Source organism: Ostrinia furnacalis, unplaced genomic scaffold (assembly GCF_004193835.3).
Source record: "Ostrinia furnacalis isolate ACB-3 unplaced genomic scaffold, ASM419383v2 OfSCF4955, whole genome shotgun sequence".
In the NCBI taxonomy this organism is placed as follows: Eukaryota; Metazoa; Arthropoda; class Insecta; order Lepidoptera; family Crambidae; genus Ostrinia; species Ostrinia furnacalis.
In genome coordinates, this window is record NW_021135194.1 from 184,366 (window position 1) to 196,295 (window position 11,930).

At 35.5% G+C, this 11,930-nt stretch overlaps 1 protein-coding gene across 3 annotated transcripts; it reads right to left on the reverse strand.

The window, feature by feature from the left end:
• Positions 1-1,978: 1,978 nt before the first annotated feature.
• Positions 1,979-11,184, reverse strand: LOC114360360 (peptidoglycan-recognition protein SB2). Of its 3 annotated transcripts, none has more exons than XM_028315051.1 (5): positions 10,810-11,184; positions 8,584-8,790; positions 6,679-6,869; positions 5,142-5,283; positions 1,979-2,969 (listed from the first exon to the last, which is right to left on the reverse strand). In XM_028315051.1, the coding sequence occupies exons 1-5, from the start codon at positions 10,832-10,834 to the stop codon at positions 2,767-2,769; spliced, it is 768 nt and encodes a 255-aa protein (XP_028170852.1). In that variant the 5' UTR covers positions 10,835-11,184; the 3' UTR covers positions 1,979-2,766. The 3 variants fall into 3 exon arrangements, with proteins under 3 accessions (XP_028170852.1, XP_028170853.1, XP_028170851.1); XM_028315052.1 differs by lacking the exon at positions 10,810-11,184 and adding an exon at positions 10,688-10,797; XM_028315050.1 differs by lacking the exon at positions 10,810-11,184 and adding an exon at positions 8,892-8,983.
• Between the last annotated feature and the right edge of the window lie 746 nt (positions 11,185-11,930).

Genomic DNA, 11,930 nt, shown 5'->3' on the forward strand with positions numbered 1-11,930 from the left:
TAACTAACCCAGATAAAAGACCAATAAACCCATCTGATACTCGAGAAAAGACACTAATCTTTCAGTGCAAAACGAAATTATTTCGACTTAACATAACGTATTCAAGCTAGAGAAATAACAATCGCATCTGCTTGTATGATAATAATAGGATAAACTATTATAATTAAACTAAATAATAATGTAACAAAATTGTGTATTCATAAAAGCAACAAGCGTAATTTATTTATAACCAAAAAAGCAATACATAGGTACATTATCTAAAAATTATAAAATAATGATATGTTATTGAGATTAAAATGGAATGATCAAGCGCAATTGTGTCGATATTTATGACAACCTCATTGTCAGAACACAGTAAAGCTCATAGCAGACTTTTAACTCGGAAAGGGATCAACAAGACCACATCGCCTTTCGCGAGCTGTCATCGCCTTTCATTCGCGCTGTCAATTGCGAGGCGAGGCGTTTACGTTACGATGCGGATAAGTGTGCGTTGCAGTATGGAGTTCCATACAAAGAATACAGTCAGTATTCTCGAGTTTAATGGTTACGATATCCCTTTCCGGGTTATAAATGTGCAATGTCCTTAAAACAGTACACCTTAGTAACCTAAACCTTAGGCTGTGGTCTCCCATAAAAGCCGTAGCGTAATAATGCCACAGAATAAGTAATAGTACAGGTACAGAAGGATTACTCCGCAAGACGATTTAAATAAATGCGAGTCTTGCTACGACGCGATACAGTGGAATTCAGCTCGCACAGCACTACGTACCTACAATTTTATTCACCTACAAGTTTTGTCTCTTTCTATCGCGTGCCTCTGAACTCTTCTTACGCTGTTAGGGTTGCTGTCTAGTGAAAAAATAATTAATCTACTTATTTGTAATGAGGTACGTATGTAGGTAAGTATGCATTCATTATGGAAAACCTTCATAGTAGGTTAGGTTCCTATACTATCCTAAGAATTATTGATTACCTACATGGCCAACATACCTTTCAGCATCTTTGGGAAGCGAAAAAAAAAGATAAATCCGGTAGATTACTTTTCGAATTTAAACACCCGAACGCCGCACAATATTTCTTTCTATTTATGTCCATTTTTAAATAATACTTCGATCATAGAATTATAATCATACTACAACGCACGCCAGCGTCCTGACGGGCGCGCGCGTGACACTCGACTGATATAATACCCGCCGGCGGGGCGCTTCGCTGTAGGTAATTATCGGATGTACCGCGCGGAGTGAGCCAGGCCTGATAATGCTTACTATAGAAAATGTTAGTACGTTGTGGTCTCTTTCATAGACATTGACGTCGCTATAATGGAGAAGAAAACATTAGATTTCACTGAATGGGAAAAATATAGACCAAAACTAAAAAGCCGGTGAAGTAATTTTTGAAATCCATGGCGCGAACATTTTTATGCGCAACTTTAGGGCCCTGTAACTTTTGTATTTGTAGAGATATTTTCATGATTCTTTCGCAATTATGATTAGTTTTACTTATATCACAGAATAATAATAAGTACTTCGTACAGAAGATTTTCTTCGCGAAGGTATTTAAAAAAATGTATGCTCAATGTCGTTAACAATATGGTGTAATTTAGCTTGTCTCAAGAGTCGAGCACCATTTTGTTGACAAACGTCAGTGATCGGTACTGCGCCGAAGACATAGGGCTGACTTCGGTAAAATGATGTGTGACGTGAGGTGCCAAACTGCGAAAAATGGAGGAGGAAATACATGAATAAGCATGAATTATATTTTGTGTTTCTAATATTATTCAGGCAGTTAAAAAATACTGCAGAGTATTAATTGCACCACCGTTTTTACATATGGTTTATTGTCTTTACAATGCAAATGGGTGAAGAATACGTGCGTACGTCAATACTCGCTCGTGATTGTCCTGTCGATTTGGTATCTCAGGAGGGGTAGTCGCGCGTGTTTTGTTTTCGATGCAAACTCGCGGAGATGAACAGGCCTGCTTATATTCTCAAGATTTATTCAAAGATAAAAATTGGAAACTTGTCCATTATGGCGTCGATAGAAACATTTTGACGATGACGTCGTACGTCGCGTATAGCGTTTAATAGGAGACCGTAACCGTGACGTCGACAAATTGTTACATAATACTTAACCTATTATGTTTTTTTATTAATAACCTATTATTTCTGCGTAGTCACTTAAATTACTACGTAATACAATAATAAGCCAACAAAAAGTAATATTATGGAGCAATTACCAATTTATTATTAGGTACTTTCTAAATTTATTGTGCGCATTAACCTATTTTTTTTTTGGTAACGACTGTTTCAACTTACATCTATTTATACATAATTATTATACTCAAATATTGCCTAAATTATCAACAAAATAATTCCATCACAAAAACTGAAAAGACATGTTTTTATTACAATTCAAATAATTATGTACTTCGGTTTTCAAGTTGTTTGCGTCCCATAAAGGATTATGGTATGACATTATATATATGGGAATCCGTTTGATGTGAACACAGTAGACATACTATCAACAGTCTGCGTGATACCGCGATAAGATTAAGAATAATCATTCACACGACATTATTTAAATAGTGATAACGACAAAAAAGTCACCCATTTTAACTTGTAAATAGGTAAAAAACGATATCGCATCGTGTGAATTTGTTGAACAAATCACGTTTCTATAATCGGATATTTAATCAGATTTCCGTTTCTATTGTTTTTTAATTCGTTGATATTGTGATTACGCCGTTATTGCTCTAATAAGAAAGGACTAGGTGTTTGATTTGTCAGATAATTCGCTGTCCCATTGAGGGAGTTGCTTCAAACTGGAGAATAAGGTCTCTGGGTAACTTTTAGTGGCTTTTCCAATGACTGTGTACGCGGGGTGTAGGTATTTACGGCTCACCGACACTGCAAAGAACTTGTTCGCTTCTGTCAGTTGGGCGTGCGTAGGAGCAATCGTGGTAAAGTTACCTGAAATAAAAAAAATATAGACATTTGTGTTATTGAACAAATATATATTCTTGGAATACACATTGGAATCTGGGACTAGATGTCCCAGATCAAACAATACTTATCCTATAGGTACCACAAAGGGTATTAAACATGGGTTTTTTTTTGGAATAGGTATATTAAAAAAACATAACCTTCCTTCTGGCGCAGTCGGGTAAAACATCTTGACCAACACTAATAAAAAAGTTCAGTACTATACTTATATGACTACCCATAGTAAAACTTATCATAATAGCGTGAGAGTAAATGACGCCGCGCACCGTGCGTAACGTCCAAAAACAAAAGATAAACGTCTCTCTTTACTAGTGTGATAATACGGGGTGTCTTTGCAAATTCAAAGAGTTCTAATCCCTACAAAAAAGAAATACACATTATGGATGGTATAATATTAATCAATAGTGTCACCAAGTGGTTCGTGTAATATTACTCGGCGCTGGCTAGCCAGTTCCTTTGCTTGAACTTGGCTTGACACGCTGCTGCGTGTCTAGATAGCTTTTAAAATATTTAAGCGACGATAGCCAAACGGTGAACGATGTCGGACTGGCCGACTCGTGATCTAAGGAACGCGGGTTCGATCCCCGCCACACACACACGGGACATGGATCATGCACTGTGTAATATAAACTGGTTCATATAAAATGTATGTGTCACAGTTCTGCCAAAACTAATGCACGCTTTAGAGGAGACCAAGCAAAAATGATACAGCGTCCATAGAATGTGTCAGCCTTATTTTATCTTTTGTCAAGTCTGACCAAGCGTTGGTACATAATTATGTAGATGTCCTACACTGAACCGTCTACCCGTGACATTGACGGGGGCGCCACCGTCAATACCGAATCGCTAGTTCCGATTTTTGGCACGTTGGAAAACATTGAAATGTCATTTGCTGGAGGGCGCTGCCATCAATGCCGGGTACTATTTCCGAACTTTGCCATTTGTCGTATCAAAATCATTCCACTGTAAGCCTTTCGCTTTTTTTCTAGAACCGTCTATTGAATAAAATATTGATTTCATGACGTACTATGAACTATCACAGTACAATGTTACTAGACCTTGAAGATAACGAATCAGACAAAGCAACATAATGTTGTAAAGAAGGTATTTTGAACCTGTGATCTTCAATACCCTTCCACACCTAGAAGATTTACGAGTCTCTTGAGCCGTAACAGGCCAATTAAGATAGTTATTTTCGCTTGTTATCTGTAATTCTGAGGCTTCCAAAGCGTAAACATATTATTTTTCTAGTGCAATTATTACCTTTAATTAAATCATTTTAATGATAAGACCCGGACATGGTACTTAGTTGTAGGTAGGCATGCTAAATGCCTAGTTTGTTTCTAATAACTTACATAATCACCTATGCTTCAAGTACCTATTAGTTTAAAACATATCTTTTACGATCTTCGAAAATTTATAAGGATATGTCTTTGTAAGACTTCATAAAAATTAACATACTTATGTAATTCAATTGTCATAATTATGTAACAGTTAGGCTGTTTTGATTAGGCAGCCTTTACTTGAAGGCCAGACTATGTTTGTAGGTCGCGGTTTTACTCGCGCTAATTTGAGGAAAAATCTTACTACAATTACTTAAGATTATAGTAAATACATTAATTTATGGTTTCAAAAATTCCGGTAAGTAGGTAGGTAACTACATCGACTGGGTGACGAGTGACGAGGGTCTGATACTCATTGGTGAATAATAATATAACTTTTCAAGAATGTATATGTTTCGGCTTAGGTGCTTCCTCACCGGGAGTATTCACGTGTAACATTATACTTAGATTTGACTTAAGTAAGTTGGTATATTAAACATTGTATCATTACAAGGTGCGCCCTGTAAACGTCAGTTTCCTCCCTCACTGATATAATGCTCGAATCTGTAACGTCTCATTACACGCGAATACTCCGGGTGAGAGAGCACCTTTATGCCTATACTACTTTATGCCCGCGACTTCATCCGCGTAGAATAGTTACTTTGGGCTAGCAATGAACGTAGCCTATCCTTCCTCGATAAATGGGCTATCTAACACTGAAATAATAACAAGCTTTTTTTTTCAAATCGGACCAGCAGTCAGCGCGTTCTAACAAACTAACTCTTCAACTTTATAATATTAGTTAAAAACAACATACCTATAAAAGCCAGGACTAGAGCTGATCCAGAGTACTGTGGGAACATTGAAGACGGCTGCCGCCAGCCGAGGGCTTCATACGTTTGCCCATTTGACGACACTAAGAAGTTGTAAGGCAAGTTCTGGCCATCGGATGTTTTATTCTGGAAAAGAAACGACAAGAAAATATAAATAAATAGCACAATAGCCAACTCACACCTTGGTCTCCGAACAAATACTTTGTCTAAAACACCCTGTGCCTTATTACAAAAAACCTAAGCGCGCTATGACCACTGCTTTAAAGTGACATTTCCATACTAAATGTCAATTTAAACTGGTGATCAACGCAATCCTAACTTGTAACAAGGGTTTATCACGATCAGCATAGTATTTCTTCAAAGTTCATCTTTAAAATGAATGCTAAACTGTCCTTTCCACCCTGTATTATTTGAAATAAATATGGAGCAAAAATACTAAGAAATTAAAGTTGAAATACTTAGTAACTGCTGCACATAATATGATGGGTTTAGATAATAAAGGAAGAGAAGAAAAAAAAGAATAAAATTAATTAAGCCAAATAAACTTGTGAACTCGCGAAAGAATTATAATATCTTATTAAAACAAACTGGTTGGGCCTATACCAGGTCTATAATTTTCTTCTTCTTTTCTCTACTTCTCTATCTCACTCTCTCTTCCATATTCTAGATGCAGTATCGAAAGAATGTTCCACTAAAAATTTGATCATAGTAGTCCTCCTTGTCATATGTTCTCCACCTTGGGACGTCACGAACTTCTGTTCTGTGCTAATTCCATTTTTTTTCCATAAAAACGGACTTTATACGTCTAATGCAGTTAGTGATTTAAAGTCAATAAAATTAATAGGACGAGACCACAAACAGTCCTCTGCACAGTGCAGTATCTAGTCCGTGGTGTAACTTTATCGGCCGCGAGTGCCGTCGCCGTGATCTATGTAACCTAATCTCCAGCGAGTTAATGACATCATTCGCGGTACTAACTCGTGTGCACGCGCGTATCAAAGTGCACCGATTATATAATAAATATATCCCAACAATAATATTTAGGCGGATTTATATTAAGCGCTTATTCGGAAACGATTCATAGATTATCCCCCAGTCTAAACACAAACGAAAACTATCAGTTTTTTGATAAAACTTACACATTAACAGTCACTTTTATTAATTGCCCAGATAATTTATTAAAACTGTAGGTATGCAATTAAGTCTCAGTTCTAGTAGATAACCTTATCACACAATACAATGTAGTGATGATTTATGAGTTCTGCATTAACGTGTTAATAAAATTTTCCTAGGTGCGTCTTGGAAAAAAGTACTAAGTAGGATTGGCATTGACCGTGATTCATGGATAACCCTGGCCATAGCTTTTACTCGCAGCCCCGCTTGTTTCGATTTGGTACTACATACCTATACAAATAAATCGGAGAAATGTTTATTTACCGGGTTAAGGGTTTATCTAACGGAAAAGCTAACTATTCTCGGTATCATAAGTTGTGGATGTTAGATAAGTACTTAAGAACCAACCTGAATATCGAGTAGTAGTTCAACGCAGGAGACCGTGCTGTGGCATTGCCGGGTGTCAGTCTGGACTACTAGCACCTCCCGGGCCCTGCGGGGAGCCAGAGCGAGCATGGGCGTCGCTACCCTCCCATGATCCCATTGGACTCGGCTGACCAGCTGAAGTGGCATCTCCTCCACAGGCGGTAGAACATTTTCTAAAATAACAAACAAACATACCTACTTAACATCATCCTACAATGTATACGTGTGAAAGGGTTATAAAAGTGAAGAGATAAGGAAGAAATATAAAGAAAAGCTTCTTTTTTTTCTGCCATTAGGATACGGTACCCACAGCAGCCAACACGACTCCAACATCTTCTAGAGACAGTGTTTTATTTTCATATCTACCTACATACCTATCGGTAAGTACCTAATTGTAGTACTTCTATTTTATTTAAATTTTATTTCTGTTAGATACAGGAAGTGTATTTATTATGACCGTGTACTTTTCTACTACGAGGGCGGCACTGAAAATTTCGGGAATCAAGGAAGTGAAACAACATTACTATTTAAAAATGTATTTATTGCTTTTTAAAGTATTCTCCGCGAACTTTGACACATTTTTCCATACACGAAACCAATCATTGAAGCAACCATTGCATTCGGAAGTTTGGGTCTCCAAAATGGCCGTTTTGTAGGCTTCCACAGCTTCTTCAGGTGATGAAAATCTCTGACCACGTAATTTATTCTTAATTTTAGGGAAAGTATAGAAATCATTAGGGCTTAGGTCGGGGCTGTACGGCGGATGGANTGCAGCCCTCGTACTAATCCTCGGCAACTACACTCAACATCAAATAAATCGCACCTTCCGCGACGCGAACTTTAAAGATTTTCTTCTGACACAATCATGGTGCCCCAACAATATTGGTGTTATTTGAAAGCCCAATAAATAAACTTAAAGATGGATAGCGATTAATCCCAATTTAACAGTTTTATAGCCCTAAAAGTTGGCTCAAGCGTAACTACCTGTCGCTTTAAGAAGAGACTCTGGATCCTTCTAAAGACACATTTTCGGGGTAAAAACCTTTGCTATAATAAAATGAAGTTTAGAACTAGGCTTTCAAATAGTACCAATATTGATCTATTCCGATCTAATACCAACATCTAATACCAATGGTATTTATTTTAAATCTTTATTATTTTCTATTCCGAACGAATACCTACCACTTTTTAAACGAATACCAAAACAAGTTTGTAGGTATAAAAGGTACAGTCAATAAAAAAAACTTTTAGTTGTGAAAATAAGTTGTATTTATTTAACAAAATCAGTTTTACCAAACAAACTTAAATATAGTAAGTATATTATGTTTAATTCAAAAATAAAATATCACAGGCAATATCTAGTAAGTATATAGTTTTGTTTCATAATAAAATATCAGAGGCAATCAATCAAAAAATCTATAAATTGTATTTAAAAATATTGGATTACAGTTAATATAGTTTTAGCATAGTCTAGTACTATTAAGTACAAGTAAGGCATTGTGTTACAACAATCGTATCATAATTATAAATAAAATTCTTTTTCTAGCTGACTGTACCAAGATTCATGTTTTGGTATTAGTTCGGAATAGGTCGTGCATTTATTAAAATAAATATAAAGAGTGGTATCCGATCGGAATAGAAAATAATAAAGAATAAAAACAAATACCATTGGTATTAGATTGAATCGGAATTCGGAATAGATCCCTGGTGGGAAGTGGGGATGCTATGTTTGAAAAGTGCTTATCGCGATTTATTAGACGGCGAGTGTAAAACTACATTATTAACATTACCGAATAAGATACGGGACGCAAAATAGATTTTGTCTGATCTAAGATCATGGGACCTTAGGTAATTATTTTGGATAAATGCGGAAATGAAAAAACTTACCGGATCTGGTTTGGAGTACCAGTAGATAAATTCCAATTATGATGCCAGACAGTAGTATAAGCAATAGAAGCGTGACGACTACGGTGGTGACGGGGCTCCTTCTATCAGCTACGGCTGCAGGGAATCTGCGCAGCAAGGGCGTATCTTCCGTGACGACAGTATCATGGATTTCTTCGGTGCGGTGCGAGTTGTGCCGCGACTCATGATCTGAAAACCATCGGTTACACTTTAGGGATCTAACACTGATGTTTCCTAATCAGTATTAATAAATACAGTTCTATGTAAAACGAAAACGTTCCAAAACAAACCAAAACTGTTCGACAATCCCATGAGCTGTATTTCCACCATTCTAACGCTTCGAAATGTTATGTTATTTTTCCGACATTTTATCTATCGTCGGGCACTGGTGTGATATCAGAGCGCGAGTGAACTAATGTAATCCCTGTTATACAGAGCATTACGATCGCCATTTGATAGCATTACCCTTGGAATCAACACAGAATCTGTTTTTATTTTTAGGATGACTGAAGTTGAAATATTATTCACGCGTTATTTATCGGTAACACCACATCATGCTTAGTTTAAGTAAAAAATATTTATATAGATAAATTAGTAGCTAAACAGCTACTAATTTCATTCAATTAATTCTGCGCTTGTTACAGCTTTAATCAAATGCATAAACCGCCACATACCGATAAAGTTAAAGTGATGTTTATAACTGCTGTAATGTAGGTATGCCTACAACTTAATTATGAACAGAAGATGCGTGAGATGTATTTTTAAAAGATTTTCAAGAATGGCCTTGGTCCAAAAAATTTTTTATATAGTAAGTAAATCATGAAGATTTATTTCTAATCAAAAATTTGAATCGCGAATTAGGCAAGCTCTATAATTGTTATTTGAGTATATTTTTTTTAGTTCATTTACTAATATTAATTTTTGTCCCTATCCAAATTTACTGACATAGTATTTATTTAGCTAGCCCTTATATCCTTCATGCTAATAAATATGCTCATAGGCCTGTGTTGGGAAAAAGCTAATAAGTCAGTTTAGGCAGTGCAAATCTGGCAAATGATTTTATTTTTATTTTGATGACAATAAAAGTGTTTTTTTTTATTCTGTTATTTGGTTAAGTAACAGAATCAACCAGTTGTTAATTGGATGATGAGTTATTATGAGGTTTTGATTTTTGAGAGAGAAGAATAGTTTCTCCCAATTTTCAATGAGGAAACTGAAAGTGGCTTGAAGTTTGTTATTATACAGTTTGCCTCAACATAAGAGTAAATAAAAAAGGATGGTAAGGCTGTACTTCGACCACTGCTAGTGTACTGGTGCTTAAGTATTAAACGATGTATGAAATAAAAGGAAATACATATTATTATACTCAATTTAGTATTAGGATAAACGACAATAATTGGTTTGATAATTTGAGAAAATTTTCCCTTTCCACAGGGCAGTAGATTGCTTTTGTTAAAATTAATTATTACTAATACCTACTTATTCATACTGCTAATATCCTTGTTCCAAATTAATTACCTACCTACCTTCTTATGAGTGGCATAATAATATTGAGATCACAATATAGTTACTTTTGAAATATAAATAGAACAACACAGTTATAAAATATTATGTTTTACAGTTTAAAATTGATGGAATAACCAACATTACTAAGCCAAGAAGGTTACACAATGTATAATAATTCTGTGTTTGGCATATTATCATATCATTGCTTAAGTTCTAACACTACATGAGCCTTTCTGGGAGGTTTGCTACATTGAGGTGGGAATAGACTTGATAAAAGACTAGTTGCAACTCTTATGTAGCCAGAATCTATAGCTTGACCGCCAATAAAAACCCAAGCAATCAAGGTCAAGTTTGTCCCGGAGGAAAGTTAACCTGTCATCGATTGGGCTAATAAAGAACAAGACACTTCCAAATAAAAGTCACGAATTGAGCACCAGTAAGAAACTAGAATAGAAGGTGCCTAGTAATGTATGGTACAGTACTTAATTGTCCATGTTTTTGCTCTTCTGAAAAGATGCTAAATTTACACATAATAAGTTGCGATATTAGAACTTAAGCTTATCTCTTTGAACAAAATTACCTCGAGGTAAAGGTAAACACCACATATTCACTATAATCCACCATTAATGTACTGATGTAACTTATGTGCACTATCACACCATTTCACTACAAAACAAAGCAATCAACTAAGATACGACTTACCAACGGGAGAAATTAAAGGCTGCATTATGAGTTGTCGACCCAAGATAGGGATACAAAAATATCTCACATTATTTAATTATAGATTTACATAGCAATTAGCGCTAATAAATTACACATTATTTATACACACTAGTGAAGACGTCTTCAACAACTCTTCACGACTTTTTTCAAAAGCCCAGTTTAAGAACTGTTAACTAACTATTGTAAATTTTACGTAAATTGATACTGAAAAGGACAATAATTGGTAATTTTCCCTTTAGTCATCATCTCGTAAATGTACGATCTTTTTCATGTTTTTGTTTATTTAGTATGTTCCATTTCTAAATTTATTTTATTTGTTTTCACGTAAATTGGATTTTCTTATAAATTTAACTCAATTTTGATTATGTATTGTCGTTTATGGAGTTGATACAGATATTTTTAAATGTTTTGAATAATGGAACACGCCTACTAATGACAGTGACATTTACATATTGTCACTGTCAGATGTGTCAATGTCATTTCTGATATTTACATTTTTTTATTGTTTTCTTTTGCAGACATAGGCAAATGCATCATGCTAATACAGCCAAGCTAACTCTAAAAAAAATGTTTAAAAACAGGATAAGGTCTATATGAGAGAAAATAGTATAATAGTAGTATAGCCTGACCAGGAACATAAAAACCTTCGCCATCTTGCGGAAAACTAATGGTACTAATTTCTTTTAATGGCAACAGTAACTGAAAACTTCATTGACATGTCACCTTGCATGTCAGTCTATTGCTGTCAAATTGTAAACAAACTTTATTTTAAATGTGCGCAATTGGTTTTATGAATTAAATTGCTAAAATATTTTTATAGTCGTGAAAGAAAAGTGGTTCACAATGTGTTAAAGTATTTGTCGAAGAGAAATACTAAGGGTTCGGACAATATTTTCATTGAATAATGTTTCCGACAAAGGTTGTCAAATTGACTGACATGTTTATCGTATAGTACAGTCAATTATAGATGACCCACGCTGAACTGTCCCGCCAAACTCAATGACAGGGGGGCGCTACCATCGTTCAACTATATGGTTTCCAACATGGCAAAAATCTGAACCAGCGATCCGGTATTGACGGTGGCGCCCCACTGTCAATGT